This window comes from Apus apus, chromosome 3 (assembly GCF_020740795.1).
Source record: "Apus apus isolate bApuApu2 chromosome 3, bApuApu2.pri.cur, whole genome shotgun sequence".
Lineage (NCBI taxonomy): Eukaryota > Metazoa > Chordata > Aves > Apodiformes > Apodidae > Apus > Apus apus.
The window spans coordinates 40,875,096-40,893,481 of NC_067284.1; the positions used below are offsets into that span (position 1 = coordinate 40,875,096).

Sequence of the window (18,386 nt, forward strand, 5' to 3'; positions counted from 1 at the left end):
TGGACAATAACTATGGATGGTGACTCCAGCTGGCAATAAATAATATCTTGTGACAATATCGTGTTTCCCGACACAGTGTTTCAGGACAGATTTTTGTTCTCAAATGCCTGCTTTCCATTTCCTACTTTTCCTCCCATACACATGCAGCCCTACCATCATCCTTCCAGCATCCATCATCCTTCCTGCTTAAACACTATGTGGTGAACTTTGTTGTCTATCACAAAACACTCCTTACTGAAAAAGAAAAAGAAAATAATTCCTATTTTTAAAGATCTGTTCCAGACCAGTTTGCAAATCAATGTTTTCCTAATATAGACCAAACAAGAAGTGGTATGCCCATGAAAATAAATTCCCTCTGCGCTAACCTTTGGGGGAAAAAAGGTGGAACAATCAGTTAAAGATACATATAATGGGAGATTCTAGGAGCATAACAACCTTACCCAGATGCCTCATTCTGCTTTGTTTGGAATTTGTCCCCTGTGTTCATGTACATACGTTAACAATTAACTTATTTTGCTTTTTCTCATCTGTTGGTTCCAATACATAAGGGAAAAGGCACACCAACTTGTTTTCATTTGAGCAAAATAGCTGCTGCCAATGATGAATAAGGAACAAACCACGAATATTTTTCAAATGTAGTCAGTTACTGGTTAAGTTGAGAAAACAGCAGATATTATTACCTCTTACAGTAGATACATTATCTAAATATATTGATGTTCAAACACTGTTACAAAAAGTAACTATTCGCCTTCCATGTTTGCAACTGCCCTGTAGTTTTATTGAAGACAAAGGCAGGTTCCCACCCTGCTGACAGGGACATTAGAAAAACAGACTGCATAAAAGGAAACTAGAGAAAAATACAAAAAGGTATGAAACTATGAAAACCTTAGAGGATCTTCTTCCACTTGTATCTCACTTTGTAGACTAGATTTACATATAAATATTTACCCTTTTCTCAAGAAAATACTCTAGATGCATTAAGACCTTCATGCCACAGATACAAGCCTGAAAGTGAAAAACACATTCTCCAGTCTCCAGCATCTTCTTTGAGTCAGGAAGGTTTCCCTAAGAAACATCTCCTTCTAACTCAATAGTTATATTCCCTTTTCAGCCTTGGATATTTTCCTGGGTCTCATCTTAAATTGGAATCTACCTGTCCAAAAGACGACTGCTGCTAATTCACTCTAGTAATTTTTGAGCCTGGGATCCCACACTGCCCGGTGCTTTTAGGGGACATAAAGCACTCAGAGATGCCTTGAATTCAAAACAACATCACACACTGCAAGCTCAGGGTTGCAGCAATGGACCAGGGCATCAGACGACACTGAAGCAATACAGCTGTCAATAAAGTAAAAGGCTGAGGGACAATTGGACATATGTGGAGGAGAAAGGAAACCAGTGTTTTGGGAAGACAGACAAAAAAGTGAAATGAACCAGAACTGGTCTAGGATAGATTGTTGGTGGTGTACTACAAGTTCTTGGATTAGTAATTGAGCATTGCAAAGTAGGAAGAATATAATTTCCAAGGATAACAAAGCAAAACTTTGCACCCCAAAGCAACATTTCATTTCAGTATATCAAAGCAAACTCCATACATTAGGTCTCCCTGTGAAATGGGCTGGCTCTTATTTTACAGCTGAGGAAACAAAGGCTCACTATCATACAGACAAAAAAATGTAAAAGCTATTTTTCTTATCTAGGTTTTCAATAAGACTCTGGTTTAGCCAAACAGCAAGAGCAAAGGTCAGTTTAACACTGATTTTTTTCTGCATCATTTAGCCCACGGAGTAAACCAAACAAGGGAGTTTCAGTAGGATAAAAGATCAGATTTGAACTGAGCCTGAAATTCCTGGATTTCATTTACAGAAGACAAATAATTCACAACTGTGTAAGATCTGAGTGGACACATGTACAGTGTTTGCACACACACCAGCTGGCAGTATGCAACTGAGAGCCACTGCTCTGGGAGTGATTTTACTGAAAAAAAAAGTCACACAGCCTGTCAGGTGGTAGCTGGACATGTCTGATGCATTATTACTATGTGTCAAGGTGAGTCAGAACACACATGGCAGATAGGAAAGTTAAAAAAGATTAACTCTCCGTCACCAAAAGGTTTCTCTGGCTTAGGGTAAAATAATCCATCAAGGACTGATGGGAACAGCCACAACAATTTTGAACAAAAGTCTGTGAAGAGGAAATATTGTAGTGGTCCTAATTAGAACAACTGTAAAAAGATGCATCACTTGTTTCAGATGAGAGAGCTAGTAAGCAGTGGAATATTTTCAATAGGAAATATTAACAAAGAAAACAACTAAATACATAACCTATGCTTGTTATAACCCCAAAGTCATGTAAGACCTACAGAAAGAGAAAGCAGCTTTAAAATGGACTCAAAAATAAAGTTGGTGTCGTACCTTGGTCACTCACAGTATAGTCAGTAAGCCATGTCTGTATTTGTTCTATTGCAATGTGCTGTTGAGCAGAATTAACTCGTCCAGTTAGGGGAAAAAGCCATCGGGAAGAGAGAGCCATGAGGGCACCACTTCAGCTATTACACAAGGGCAATTTACACAGTCCATGTGGCATCACACATGGTCGGGGTGATAAAAGGTCAGGAAAATTTTCAGTTTTGCTTTTTATAAAGTAGCCAAGGAGCCATTAAATGTGGAATTAGAATCTTGCACAGATCAAGCACTCCTATTATAAAGAAATAAATTTATAATTCATGGTGTCTTTTTTAATAAAGATCTCCTGATACTTTAAATAATCTATCATAATATGTTTTTCTTCCTTAGCAGGGCTATCAGGTTAGTAATCTCCACTCTAACCCCTTTTCCTTGGAGCTATATACTAGAAGTGCCAGCTCTGGTTTGCAGCCAAGATGTCCAGATACTCTCATCATCTGGCTGCTAAATACAGCTGTTGAATGGTTGCAAACTCTAGTTCCAACGGCCATGTCTTGTTCTCTGCCATCACTTCTCTTCTTTAGTTCAGGAAAACGATGCCACCTTTACTATCTCTCTCCTTTCCCTACCTGGGGGATGGGGGAGAAGGGAGGGGATTGAGAGCATTATTGTCGCAGGTTTAATTGCCGATTCTGAGTCAAACCATGACAGGAAAGTAAGTCTGTTTTCCAAGTATCCTCTCACAAATTTTTTGCCTATTCATCTTTAATTTCATATCTGCTAATGTGATACACAAACTTGATGATCAAGAAAACGCTGCTGGGAGAAAACAGTTGCTACAGTCATGGTGCTGGCATAAGATATGTCAGTGCTATTGAAGATAATTAAGACTAAAGGAAAGCACAGTAGTAAACTGTTTTCAATCACTCACAATCCACTGAGCTTTGTCCCTTAAATATATGCCATATCTGGTTGCCTTCTACTTGTGCTGGGGATTGTGGGTACAGAAATGGGAGACTGGAAGTAAAAGAACACACCAACCTCTATGTAACAGCAGTCTCTTCAATTCCAAGGGACAGGCGAAGGGAACAGAGGTGCCTGACATGACTTTTAATGATCTTTTAAAGATCTGAGGTCCAGATGGAATAAAAAACAACTTAATTCTTAATTGCTATGAGAATATTAATAAATATGTCGATCTGAATCTTAAATGTTGAAATACCATAAAAACTTAGCTCAGTAGCAAAAATTATCTTCAGGGATGTGAGCATTGATAAACTGTTCTGGAAAGTAGGATGAAAGTTTTAAGCTCTTTTTCTTTCCTTTATTTTCTTGCCTCTCCCTTGCACAAACAACACCATGGCCTTGTTTGCTTGCTCTGAGGGACTGCGGAGACTTCATAACAGAAGCAATAAAAGGAAGATTAAAAGCAAGGAGTAACTTAAGTGAGATATTCTTGAAGATGCCATCTGGGGTTGAGTATAATAGCTTTGTGCTAGTACTGACCATGATCGAGTAAATGGTTAGAGTTCAAAGCCTAGACTCAGGCTTCTTGCAATGTTGAAGAAAATGCTTTCAATCTTTCCATGTGTTTATAGAACTAGAGTAAAATATTTTCTTCAGGCAGCATTTCTTGCAGTTCACCTTCTGTGCCTTCTGAAATCTTGGGGAAGAGAAAAAGGGTAGTGCTTTTCTGCCCTTAGCTGGCTGCTTAGTTGGACACTTTCAGTGAACCCTCCCAATAAGCACTGAAAGCTGCGTGCATTACAGAGGCTTCATTTGAGAAATCAATTGTTCCTTCCCTCCGTTAGGGATGGAAGGAGTTATGAAGGATAATTCCAAAGATAATAGTATAAAAGAGTCCTTTCATAATATTGAAGGGTCATGCTAGAAAAGGGTTGAAGGAGTGGAGTAAGAAGTTCTGCAAGCTTACCGTTTCATAGTCCTGGTACATTTCTACAGTATTTACAAAGTTTGGATATTAGCCACATTCATCTTATGTGTTTAATTAGAGGAAATGTTTGAGAAAGGCTGTCAAAGAATTTAATTTTCTTTCTTCTGTTTCTCATCTTCAAACAGGAGACCAATCTTCAACACTCTTCTAATTGGAAAAAGAATTAACTGGTGTCTCACATCTCTCAGGGTAGTGCCCTAGCTCTTAGGCTGTAGGCTTCTCTGTTAGTGGAGTGTTTTCATTTCAGGGCTGTTGAGAAATGCTCCTTATGGAAAACTTTTCTCCCTTTGCCCTCAGAGTCCTGCACTCTTCTCTGTGTTGTAGCACTGCTTCTAAAGGAATGGTGGGGAATGTACACATTCTCCAGAACATTACTGCAAGGCAAAATAAGATAATTTTAATCCCCTGAGATTACAAAGCATGCTGAACACATACTCCAACTTCCCAAGCAAGTGCTCTAACCACAGGACTATTAAATAAGTGGTCAACGCTTCTCTCTTCTGAGCTCTTAAAGAAAAGCATGAGGCAGTCCCTTATTCTCAAAGCACTGAAGATCAAGCAAAGTTTTTGCAGCTGCGAATCACACTTTCCCCACAAAATGAACTCAGAGCTGCAGCCAAGTGCCAAAATTGGAGAGACAGAGATACTTTCATACACATCTGGTCCTCAAATGGATGAAGTCTCCTTCCAAACAGCACTCTGGGTGTAACGAATTCAGCTTGAGAGCCCCAGGAACTCTAAGTCTATGTCATGCTGCTTACTTACTGTATGAAGAACTAAATATCTAACTTGGGCATGCAAATCACAATCCTGAAGGCCAGCCTGTTAAAAGTACCTCTGAAGACCTGGGCAAAAGTATTGCATTTCAACAGAAAGCTGTCAAGTAATTTTTGTACAGTAGTCTTAATCAGAACCTAACACTAGGGACCCCATGTAAGGGAGTGGTACTGTTACAAACTCACTATCCAAAAAGATGTATTGGTCAGTATCTCTGCTTCAGCTCAATGAGCCTAAAATTGGGCCAACTGTTAATACCCTTCTTATCAGTTATGTGTATCTTTTAGACCATGCAGGCTAATTCCATATCATTAAGCAAGATCTAAGGCTAGAACCATGACACATTAGGTAGCCGATTAGACAAAAAAAAACCAAAAAAAAAAAAGGGGGGGGGGGCAGTGTTAGGGGAAAGAAAGAGTAGTTCTTTTTCTCAAGGTTTTTCAGTCAATATGCAGCAAATTTGCCCATTCAGAAATTTTATTCAGAAAACTTCTCCAGTCAGAAAAAATCCTTGTCCTTGATTATGTGCATCTCCTCCTCCACACTTGTTGTATCAAATCTACCTTTCCATAAATGCCTGACCTTGCCATGATTGCTGGAAAATGATTCCTGGTCCTGCAGCTGAAACCACAGAAGAGGCATTTCCCTCCACAGGGACTTTTCCATCTGCAGGCCAGCGTTTTGTTGGTACAACCAAACTGGCTTGGGCTCAGCCTCACCCAGCATAGCAAAGCAACTGCCTGAAAACTTGTTAGTTTTATTTTTTCCAATTTAGCTGATGTCATCCAGGAAGTAATGCAGCTCAATTAGGAAAAAATAAAAGAAAGAAAGAAAAAAGAAAAAGAAAAAAGCCAACCCAAAGTGTCAGCCAGCAAAATGTTTCCACTATGTGGATGTGCTGATAAAGCTGTATGGAAAGAGGCTCTTGAGTGGAAGCCCTAGTGCAGGCAGGTGGGCTTTCCACTGCCGTCACTAGGTTATTGCAAACACCAGGCTTCATTTGTCCACACTTTTATTTGGATTTCTTTTTCACTATTTAAGCACCTGTCAACACGGTTTGACCTTACAGCTGCATTGCCTGTTGGACACAGCATCAAAACTGAGCTTGCACAATCCTTGGTTTTACCTCTTGCATTTGAGGAATTCTTTTCTGAGACACCCCCTGTATTTTCATGTTCTTTGGAATATCCTGTGCAGTTCTGTATTATGCCTGAAGTAAATTATTGATGGAAAAACTAGTGATGTTGTGTTAAGGCAGTTTTTTTTTTCTTTCATTCTCCATTGCTCTCATTTTGTGAACAGTTCTGCATGCCAGTAACTTTACATGCATCAATAGTCCTACTGAATAGTTCCCCACCTGACTTTGCTGGTAACTGTAACATCAGGTGTTAAGAACAGGAACATTTTGCCTACAAAATTTAGGGTTCTAGTCAGAGGAAGAGCCTCACGTCAGGGCCTAGATTACCACTGTCCTTGGAATTATCACCCGATCACAGAGGCTAGACAATTTATCTGCTCTTGTTGAGATTCTGCCTGGAATACCGTGTCCAGTTCTGGAGCCCCCAACATAAGAAGGACATGGAGCTCCTGGAGCAAGTCCAGAGGAGGGCCACAAAGATGATCAGAGGGCTGGAGCACCTATCCTACAAAGACAGCCTGGGATTGTTTGGCCTGGAGAAGAGAAGGCTCCTTACAGCAGCCTTCCAGTACCTGACGGGGGGCTGAGGAAAGCTGGGGAGGGGCTTTTTACAAGGGCTTGTACCTAGAAGATGAGGGGTAATGGAGTAAAATTGGAAAAGGGGAGATTTAGGTTAAACATTAGGAAGAAAATCTTCACTGTGAGGGTGGTGAGACACTGGAACAGGTTGCCCAAGGAAGCTGTGGATGCCCCATCCCTAGAAATATTCAAGGCCAGGTTGGATGGGGCTCTGAGCAACTTGATCTAGTGGGTGGTGTCCCGGCCAGTGAAGAAGGGTTAGGTCTAGATGGTCTTTAAGATCTCTTTCAACCCAAACCATTCAATTATTCTTTGATTCTATCTTCACATAGAAAATACTGGTGGTTGCTTCCCACACACTCAGGAAATGAGCAGGATGTCCCAAAGACAGTGATGAGGGTGGCAGTGAAACCCCTGGAGTGGGTTCATGTTTGACCTCTAACCCAAAAGAAGGCCAGAGGCTTCTGAGTTCAGAGGGTTCCAGTTTAGGAAGACAAGACACCGGAGCAGGACTCTGTGTGCTGGTATCTTCACCTCTTGCATCTGTTCATGAAGTGCTATGGAAATACGGCAACCAAAGGAAATTCCTTCAGAATACTGAAGAAAAGCTCTTCTTCCAGCAATAAATTCTGCCCCCAAATATTATCACATAAGCAGTGATGAATTTTGAGGGCAATCTGTGAAAAATATTATATGCCCACACACATACACAGCATTAGAAACAGAGTATTCTCATTGAAGCTGAGAGCACTTTTTCACCATTTAGGAAGTTTTACCATTAGTCAGTTGTCTTTCAATAGCTAAAGTCTGCCCTTGCTACCTTAAACGTTGCTTTAAAAAAAAAAAAAAAAAAAAAAAAAAAAAAGGAAAAGGAAAAAAAAAAGCAAGCATAGATTCTCCTTTTCCAAGCAGGCTGAATTCTTCAATCCTAAACAGTTTTATCTTGGCACAGCTATCGGGCTACATTACACATTTCTGGGAAATGAGTGTCAAAATCAGAGTGCTTATTGTTCAGTTTAAGCAATAGTTTCACATCTAAATGTGAGGAAATGAAACTCAGGGGAAAAAAATAAAATAAAAAAAAAAAACGGATTTAAAATATAACCAAAGTAAAAAACCTAAAGGAAATTACTGCTTTTGCTGGATTTATATTTGCATCCCTGATCCTTCAGTTTCACATATAATCCTGAAATTTTACAGAAGCATTTGCTCGTGTACCTATGGGAGCTCTGCAGGACTCAAGCCAACGTGCAACCGTCTTCTCTAAACCTGTTTTTAATTATTCTATTACATATTCTAGCTTCTAAAGAATGGGATTTAGAAAAGCCCTGGGCAGCAGACTTACTTTTTCCCTATTAAGTCAATGGTAAAACTCCCCTGAATTCCCCTGGGAGCAGAATTAGCCCCGTGCCAAGCCCATTTTCAAAATCGCGTCTTTGCAGCTTATGCAACGCCTTCTCCTTGCCCTTCTCTAAAGCACAGGCTTCCCTCTACCGTTGTTTTTTTTTCCCGTGCAAAATGAAGTCACGCAAATACACCGAGACACACCAACCTCAGCATCCTAACTTCTGGGAACGTCACACCTCGCTGTTTTCCTTCTGACTCTGTGCCTCACACTTTGGAGGAAATGTTTTTAAGTGTCTGGTGCTGAGCCGCTGTCAAAGTCTCGGTAGGCTCCCAGTATGTTCCAAAAAGTTGGAGATAAACCCTGGGTGTTGGCTGCATTCCCTTTTCCAGTTAAAGCGACCCAGCGTTTTACTGCGTTCCCTCTTCCTCACATCCCCGCTGTTTGTTGTCTTGCTCTGTAACACGAGCAAAATAAGAAAGCGGTTTGGGTTCTTTTTATTATTATTATTTTTAAACTGTTCCTCGCCCGGGAGGCTCGGGGAGCTGGATGCAGCCATGGGATCAGCTATCAGAGATGACATTCCTTTGCGCCAGCACACGTTCTCTCATTCGCACTCACGCAGACGAGCAGCCGGACTTCCACACTCACGCGGACATGTTCCCCCTGCTTCCAGCCGCCACTTTTACCCGCAGAAGAAGGAACTCACGCCCCGCTTCTCCCGCACTGCTCCCGGCCTGACGCCCAGAGCCTGCTCGCGCGGGGGGTGCGGTGCTGCTGCCCCGCTCAGCTCCCCGGCGCGGCCCCGGGCAGCGCGCACGTGTGTCGCTGTGCGCGCAGGTGTGTGCACGCCGAGGGGGGCGCGCGCGCGCGCGTGTGCGTGTGCTCACAAGTGTGCGCGCGTGCCCGCCTGCCGGCACGTGCCGCCGCGCGCCGGCCAGGGCGAAGCGGCCGCACCCGGTGCCTGGGCCGGGCGGGACCCCGCACCTCCCCCCCCGCTCCCGCAGCACCCGAGGGCACCGCCGCGGCAGGCGGCGACTGAGAAGCGCCCCTGGGGCTGATCCCCGGGAGGGACACCCAGGCACGGCACAGCCCCGCAGCCCGGCACAGCCCCGCAGCTCTCAGGAGCGGCAGCGCCCGCGCCCCGCCCCCGGCTTGTCCCACCCCGCTCGCTCCCCGCCCCCCCCGCCATTGGGCCGGCGGGGGCCCCGTCCCGCCCCGTCCCGCCCCCGGCTGCCCGGCAGTTCCGCGCGGGCGGAGCGGGAGCGGCACCCGCGGCGGCGGCGGCCCGGCAACATGGGCTGGAGCTGACAGCGCCCGACCCGCAGACTCCGAGCGCAGCCGGCGGCGAAGGGAAAAGTTGCCGTGTCTGCCCGGGGAAACTTTCTGCCGCCGAGGCGGGGAGGGGGGCGGCGGAGCCCAGCCCAGCCCAGCCCAGCCCAGCCGTCCGGTGCGGTCCCTGCGCGGCGGGGCGCGTTGCGCTGCTGCTGAGGCGGCGCGGGGGCCATGCCCGCCGCCAGCCTGCTGCCGCTCTTCGGTAGCGCGGCGGGGCCGGGGGCGCTGGGCGGCCCCGCGGGCGGCGGCGCGGGCGGCGGGGGCAGGAAGGCGGCGGGCCCCGGCGCGTTCCGGCTGACGGAGAAGTTCGTGCTGCTGCTGGTGTTCAGCGCCTTCATCACCCTCTGCTTCGGGGCCATCTTCTTCCTGCCCGACTCCTCCAAGCTCCTCAGCGGCGTCTTCTTTCACTCGGCCGCCCTGCAGCCGCCGCCGCCCGGCGGGCAGCCCCGAGCCCCGCCGCAGCTGGGGGGCGGCCCGGCGGCGGCGCCGGCGGCCGCGGGCGGAACGGGCAGCCTGGAGCGGATCCGCGCGGACCACGAGCGGGCTCTGCGGGAGGCGAAGGAGACGCTGCAGAAGCTGCCCGAGGAGATCCGCAGGGACATCCGCCAGGACAAGGAGAAACTTCTGCAGGACGCCCGCGGCAGGAAGGAAGCGGGCGCCCCTGGGCTGCCCCAGCTCCTCTTCCGCCAGCCCGTCGGCGCCGTGGGGCAGGAGCCCGCCGACCCCACCGTCCGGCAGAGGAGGGCCAAAATCAAAGAGGTGGGTGGCTGCGGCCGGTCTCGGGGACGCGCCCGGGCAGCCCCATGCGGGGCAACAGGTCGCTGCCGCGGCTGGCGGAGGGCTAGGTGGGAGCCCTGTGCCCTCCCGCCTCCTCCTCCGCTCTTCGGGAGCAGGTCTTTCTGGCCGGCCCTCGCTCCGCAGGCGCCGCGCAGCTCGGCTTGGTCGCCCGCGGTTGCACCCTGGCAGCCCGCGCTGCCTGCCGTGCCCTTGCGCGGCCGCGGAGCGAGCGCTGCCTGCGGACCCGGCGGTGCCGGGCGCGCTCCGTGCCGGCTGCGCTTCCCCGCCGCGGCGTTGCCGGGCTCCCCCCGGCTGTTTCACCCGTGTGCGGGGAGGACGCCAAGGCTGGCGAGCGCCGGCGGGCTGCGGGGCGCCTCGGGAGGCCCGGCGAGGGTTGGGGTCAGCGTTGTCGGGGTGGAAAAGCAACGCCCGGGAAGCCCCATCGGGACGCCGGACCGTCGTGGCTGTGTGTGTCCCCGGGGGGCGGGGAGCGGACCCCCGCCCGAGCCGCGCTGGGGGCGGAGGGTTTGTCACCCCGAGCTGTCCCGCGCTGGCACAGCCGGAGCGTTTCCGAGTGCTGCGCTTCAGAGATGTCGCGATCTGTCTTGGAGTCGTGCGGAGCACTGTTCTGTGATACCGGCTGTCTGAAGAGTTGAGGGAATTGGGCAAAACGTAGTCAGTTTGGGGTATAGCGGACTTTGGAGTGTTACCGCTGTGAAGTCCTTAAGTTCTACAAACTGTGTATAGGTAATACTGTCGTGAGCATAGCTTGACAGGGTCCTCTGACAGAAGAATTTCCTCGATAATGTAGTTCGACTTCCCGTCATTACTGGCCGGTTTATTTATCGTACTGCCGATTGCAGCTGCCTGCGGAGATTAGGGTTTATGAATTAATTAGTAGTATATGTTTCCTGTTCTGTGGTGATGGGAGCGAGATAGGGCTGAGACTGTAACTACTGAGTATTTCTGTGTTTGTGAAACATCGTTAGCCTTATTTGGACTGATTTATTTTTACTGAGTGTTTGTACAGACCAGTCTGAAAAGTGAGCCCTGACACCACGTGGAGCACGAGATAAGCTCTCGCACATCTATCTAAAGTTGCGTTCTGTGCCCTGGAGCCCTTGCATCAGCTTAAACATTTTAGCAAAATTGTGCAGCAGTAATAAGCAGCAAATACCGACGCAAAGGTGCTTTGAAGGGAGAAACGGACAGGAGAGCACGGTACAAACCACATCTGGAAGTGTGCGGAGACTTCTGTTTTAGTCACACAGCTTCCCTGAGGCATATGGAACAATTAGAAATAGTGGCTCACTCTCTTTCTAGTTATCTTGAATTGTCACGTTAAAGTACTTATAAATAATGAGGCTCCAGACCCGATGATTCTCTAGTATGAGGAACTGCAACAAGTAAATAAGCAGGAGGGAGAAGATAAAACTTAAATATACTGCTGATTTGCTGGCCCCACTCTGTGCCAACTACTCCAAGTTATCTTATTTTTGATACAAATATATGTATGTATATATTTGTATGTTTGTATATATATGTGTACATACATATATACCCCAGTATCTGTTGAGTTTTCCTTTGTCCTTTTCCATTCCATTGCTCTTCTTCTCCACTTCTACCAAGGAGTCACCAACAACATAGTAACCCACCCAAACCAGATTTTTGGCTATGTAAGCATAGGAAATGACAGAGGGACTGCACTTAGTGTCTAGATCTTTATTTTTCCTTCATATCTCAGCATAATCTCAATACTATGTGTTGTTTCTGGGAGTTTCCTTTCCTCTTGATTCACTGTGTGACCTTAGCATGTTGTTTGCTTAATTACTCAAGCATTTTTGCAGTACCTTGACAGGTTTTGTTTATTTTTACCAAGCTGGAATTCTAATCTGTGGTCTTTTTAGAAATAGTTTTAAATTGTAACCTTTTAAAGTATGAACTTTTTTTCTATACTGTACTGCACTGAAATTGGAATTATCCCTTAAAGTTCTTATCCCTGTGCCTGGTGGTTGCATGCTGGATGTGCAAGCATAGAGAATCTTTCTGTTTTCATACTCTTTTGAGCCTGGAATTTGCATGTGTGCTGTATGATGCATGTTATATACCTTGAAGTCGAGATTTGAAACTTATTTCTGTGAATATTTTTGACAAAAGGAGGCAGGCTGCTCTCAAGGAGAAGAATGCCAAAAAAGTAAGGTTGTTCTTCCCTGTGTTTCTGTCCTGGAAGAGCTCTGTCTTACATCAACATGCTGACAGAAAGCTGAGATGGGTGAGAGCTTAAGAGATGTTTTGCTCATTTACTGTTTTAAATTCTAAATTGAAATATGTGTTCAGAATTCTAGCCAGTACAATATGGTTTGCAGTCACAAAATAATTAAATGCTGTGACTTGATAGCATTTCTTAACCAATTTTTGTTATGGAAATTTTAACCACCTTTTCTGTTGCATACTCTTGTTTAAAAAAAAAAAAAAAAGAAAAGTGAAACTTAAAAAAAGTGGGAATATAAGGATTCTTTAATCTTTTGGTATTTAAAGCTATATAGCATAGAAAAGGAAGTGACTAGAAGCTTTTTGAGCAAGTTGGACTTGAGGAAACATGGAGAAATGAAGATCATGTAGCTGTCTGCTGCCCTCCTGCATCCCTCAGGATGATGTGGTTGCCAATCTCAAGGTCGGTGTGTGGTGCTGGTCCCACTGCATTACACCCATGGGGCCTGCGTGTGTGCAGAAGTACCCATACAGGTAGGGGTTGTTGGCCAAAGACCAGAGATACTAATGGTACTACAATATTCAACTGTTTCTCTTCTGATAATAAGTTACAGGCAAACTCAAGAAAGGCAGTCTGACAGCACTGCTGGCAAAGGGGTTTGCCCAGTACTTCCTGTTGTAAAACTGCTGTCAGTTGCTTGTGACTGCTGAATTTTTTACTAGTTGACGTCATGTTGCCTGTTCTGAGCATCTTTCCCATGCCGGATGCTTCAGGAAGTCTTGAGGCACAACTGCTTTGGAGCTTACCAGTACACTTGCATTTTGTCAGAACCAGAGTTCTTAAGGCAGTTCCCCCTATGCTATGGTGGCCCCAGAGTTGAGGTGGGGTCTGAATACCTGGTACACCTCACACTGGTCTCTGTTTCAGTGTCTTCGTAGGGGCCCCAGAAGGTGAACGAGGAGGTTGTGTTTTTTACTCCTGCTCATCCACTTGTTGATTTGAAAAGTGGCCTTCTTTTGAGCAAGTACCTCTGGTGATACCTGTTCCCTATCTGTAAAAAAGGAGGGGTGGAAGGCAGTGATCACCCTGTTCTGCTCAAGTAAGCTGGAAGTCTTCCATTATCTGCTCTCGTCAGCGTTGCTTGTGGCTGGACATAATTATTTCTGATGTCCAGGAAAGACTTGTAGGTGCATAGGTAGTTTGGAAAAGATGGCAGCTTGATATGAGCAGAAGAAGCTATTAGAAGAGGACAGGAATAGTGAGGACAGGCTATGGAAGTAGGAGATGCATTGTTTCTATTAGGAAAATATGACTTATGTTTTCCAAGTCTCATTCCTGTCTCATACCCTCCTCCACCCTGGGGAAAAAAAAAAAAAGTTACTGAATTATTTAGGAGTCAAGAAAATAGCAAAAATGGAACTCTTATTTCAGAGGAAAGGAGTAGGAAGCAATGAATGAGCTAGCTCAGGTACTAGAAGCAATTTAATCACATTAGTGTGATTCTTTGCCCAGGCTAATTAATCCTCCTGAACAGCAAGGTGTTGGTGGAGCACCATACTAATGCTGCTGTGCTGCTGTTTTACAAGGTACCTAGCTTGAAAACTGTACACGTTATTGTTCAGAGCTGTTTGGACATGTTTTCACAATAAAAACCTCCTTGGTAAACTGGAATCCTTTCTGAACAGTATGGTCATGCAGTGCTCCAGATAATTGTTCTCAACTGTTGTAGTCACCTGGTAAAGGTCATAGACTAATATATTGGTTGGATTGGAAGAGACCTTAAAGATCATCTAGATCCAGCCCCCCTGCATAGGCAGGAACACCTCCCACTAGATCAGATTGCTCAGAGCCCCATCTTGAACACCTCCAGGGATGAGGCTTTCGCAGCTTCCCTGGGCAACCTGTTGCCAGTGTCTTGCCGCCCCAGTAGTGATTTCCTCCTAATGTCTAACCTAAATCTCTCCTCTTCCAGTTTTAAGCCTATACCTTTTGTCCTATCACTACATGCCCTAGTAAAAAGTCCCTCCTCAGCATTCTTGTAGGCCACCTTCAGATACTGGAAGGCTGCTCTGAGGTGTCCCCTGGAGCCTTCTCTTCTCCAGGCTGAACAGCCCCGACTCTCAGGCTGTCTTCATTGTTCCTGGGGAGGAGAATTGTATTCACTGATTCTAGGGTCATTCCGGAGCACTGTTCCTTCGAGCTCAACTGGACAGTGGTCTCATGTCAGTGAAACAGACTCTGAAGCTGAAGATTACTTCCTTCTGCCTTTTCTATAAATAACTGAATTGAGCTTGCTTTGGCAGTATGAATTCTGGAGCTTCCTAAGTCCTGAGCATTCATTTTGTTAAATTATTTTCTCTGGTGGCTTTTATGCAGTTTAGTTAGAAGTCGTTAGGTTAAGAAAGAAGTCTTAGTAATGTTGGAAGGAATTTCAGAAGTACCTGAAGGAAAAAAAGCTTGTGAGCATGGAAATAAAGCAGTAACCAGAGAGCTAATATGCACTTGACATAGCAGTATTTGGGTGCAATCAGAATTATCTGTTAATGAGGAGAAGTGATGGCAAAATTATAGGAGATGGCTTGCTGCTAAAGAATGGGGTTCAGCCCCTTGTGCCCTCCTGCATGCTTCTGCCACTTGCTTTCCTACTGCTTGGTATCCTGGTGCTGCTGCTTAGGGGGAGGTCTAGTGCCAGGCTGGGGGGAAGATTTATTTACTTTTGGTGATTTTTATGAGGCAAGGTGAGCTCACTGGTACCTGCTGCTGACCAAGAGGAGTGGAAGTCTATTCTTAGTACTTTTGACTGCCTGCTCCCACTGTCTGCTTTGCTTGAATTCCACTGTAGTCCTCTGTAGGCTGCTTCAGCTTGTTAAACCAGGAGGAAAAATGCCAGAGCGAAAAAAGTTGGATAGTCTTCTTCCAAGTTGGTGGGTTGAAGGCCTTAATGGAAGGGGTCAACTTGGTACTAGTTTTGGCTGTGGTCAGGAAACAGTACTATGTGGATGAAAGAGAGGTACAAAATCTCCCTCTTCCAGAAGCCTTGTTTTAGAAGCTGGGATCTGATCTGCCAGCATAGCTTCACCATTAAAATTTAATCTCTGCAATGTGACATTTGCAGAGCAAAGGTTCAATCTACTGTAATAACCTCCTGTAGCAGGCTGAAGTGCTGAGTTCCAGGGGGCTGTTACCTCCCAAACCATTTTCTCACAACAGAAAATGGTGAAAAGAAACACAGAGCCAGGAATTACTGAAGCTCCTATAAACCGAAATTCAGTGTGCTTTTACTGGGAGGGGGGTTGTGCAGGCCTTCATAGGAGGGGGAGGGAAGGAGTTAAAATGCAGCTTCATAGGAGGGGGAGGGAAGGAGTTAAAATGCAGCTGTGGAAGTGTTGAGTGGTTTTGGTTTCAAACAGAAAAAGATGTGTTCCCTGATGATACATTTCTTAAAGAACAAGATACAGTAAAAGGAAAGGAGTCAACATGTAATGAGTAAGCAATGTGGTGATTCCTGGAAACAGGCTGGTGATGCAACGCATTTTGAAAGAAGTTTATTCTTAAAGTACTTTGTGACCTTAATGCTGAAATCATGTGTCTGTCGTTCAGTTTATCAAAGGAGTTTAAAATGAATCTTGGCTTCCCCAAGCTTTATTTACCTACCTATAATCCTCAGTATTTTTTATCTAATAATTCTTCTTGAGAGTTTTGCAGTGCCTTCCTTCCTGATAAATACTGTTTATTGTAGTTCTGTTCTTTCTGTTTGTTTGTTTCGTTGGTTTGTTTGTTTATTGGTTGGCTGGTGTTTTGTTTGTTTTTTTTTTTTAGATGGCTTTATAGAAGACACTAAAGAGGTGAGTTAAGTGCTTAAATACAGGGGGTCAAATTTGGTGAGTAGGTAGGTACCTCAGACTTCTAAGTTAAGGGCATCCTCAGGAGCTCATAGACACTTTTCCCTGAGTTAGTTAGGAGATTTGCACTCTTGTGAAGTGGCAGCTGGAGGTGGCAGGGATTACTTTACGGCGTCTAAGATGTCACAAAACAGTAAGTTAAATTGCTTGCTTAGGAGTAATGGCACTACAAGATGTAGAAAGGCTTCATCTGAGTTACCGAGAGTAGAATTTTTTGACCGTTAAGCAACTTCTTGGTTCTTTTGCTTGGCAGACCCTGTGCAGAGCCAGTTCAAGATGCCAACCAGACAGAATGCTACTTCCACTTTTGTTGGGCTCATGGCCTGGTGGGGTTGGGAGCCAAAACAGCTTAGTGGAATCAGTGGGCCCCTAATGACCAATGCATTTGAGAGGGTAGCAGAGTGGAGGAGAGTGAGGCATCTTTTTGTTCACAAGACATGAAATGGGGTATGCTTTTACAAATTAATGTTCTTTCTGCTGGGAGCCCTTAAGGTCTTTTTAGGGGAGTAAGTTGCTTCAGCAGCCTTCTTTTTTTCTTTTTTTTTTTTTTCTCTTTTTTTTTTTTCCAGAACCCAGCAGCCTCTTTTCTGTCAAATCTCGTGGAAGTTTCTGTCATGCAGGCAAATGCCTGTCTGATTTGACCATCAGTCATGAGATGGAGGGATGTCTCTGTGGCTGTGTGTGTATTTGACTGGAACAGGGTGTGTTCCCAATACATGGGTTGTTTTTTTTTGTTTTGTTTCGTTTTTTTAAGCCTTACACCTGTTTTCTGTGAGCTAAAAAGAATATTTAATTTTCTTATTTTCGGACTTGGTCTGTGTTCTCGACAGGTAAATTTACCAAAACTGACTTTCGTATGTAACTGGATCCTCAGAATTGTGGGGAAAATGACAAGGCTTTGAACGTTCAGTGGAAAACATCTGGCTTTCACAGAAAAATCAAGCACATTATTAGTTCTTTAACTAAAAACTCACATGCACATTTTATGTAAAGCCAAAATGGAAATTCCAGACACACAGGACTCTTTTTGTGAAAACTAAATAAGGTGATGTAAAGACATGAGGTAAAGCCTAAAATGGAATGTCTCCTGCACTTTGGCAAGTTTTATTCTCATGGTGATGATTTCATATTTAATGTTAGTATAGGAGCCTGTGGCAGCCATTTAATATAAAGAAAGAGTAAATCATAGTGTTGGTGAGTAGCAGTTGCTTAAGGCTGTAGTTATGTGCTGTGTGCAAACTGAAGCAGAAAAATTCCACCTGTTTATTAAAATCTACTGTTAAGGGAAAGAAAAAAGTCTTATCTCATTCAGAGGGAAAGTAAGAGGGTAGACAGCCTGGCTTTTATAGCTTCTTCGAATGTTAATGAAAGCACAGGACTATGAGAAGGAAAAAATGGACAGACAGGAGACAGCGCTTCTTCTGGAAGGTAATGAATGTTGTTTCAGCAGCACTTGTATGACCGTTGGATGGACAGACTTTTTCTTAAAGCTATCTGTAAGATAAATGCTATTAAAATTGTTGAGTGTGTTAAGTTTGGGTGGGTTTGAGCTGCTTGTTTGTTTTTTCCTAGCTTGGGGGGGCAGCATAGGTGTAAATTCCTGCTGTTTTCATCTTACATAGAATATCTTAACAAGTGATTCTCTCTTATTTACAAATAATAAATTTGTCTTCCTAACTTATTTTGCACAATAAGAGTAATACTTCAGCAAAGTGGCTTTGATTCAGTGTTTGCTGCTTACATTACCGCTCTTCTCTGGCAAAACTGCTGCCTAAAATGGTCCAGAGATCATGAAACATTTCTGTTGCGTGCTTTTTTGGTAACAAACTCTTCAGATTTGTCCCTGTGTAAAGTATGTTTTAGACATTGATTTTTGAAGGATTTTATGGTCTATTTTTAAGTTACTTCTAGAACTGTAATTTTTACAAATGAAGAAAGTAAATGCTTAGGTAGACCTATGAA

The 18,386-nt window shown here is 44.8% G+C and overlaps 1 protein-coding gene across 2 annotated transcripts in view; it reads left to right on the plus strand.

Moving 5' to 3' along the window:
• The first annotated feature begins 9,442 nt into the window (after positions 1 to 9,442).
• The window catches only part of MAN1A1 (mannosidase alpha class 1A member 1), a 138,622-nt gene continuing 129,678 nt past the window's right edge, over positions 9,443 to 18,386 (plus strand). Inside the window, exon 1 of one of the 2 annotated variants that reach the window (XM_051612973.1) lies at positions 9,443 to 10,292. In XM_051612973.1, coding sequence (XP_051468933.1) covers positions 9,705 to 10,292 — 588 coding nt within the window. In that variant the 5' untranslated portion in view covers positions 9,443 to 9,704. The remainder of the gene's footprint in view (positions 10,293 to 18,386) is intronic. The other variant, XM_051612972.1, reaches the window with a different exon arrangement.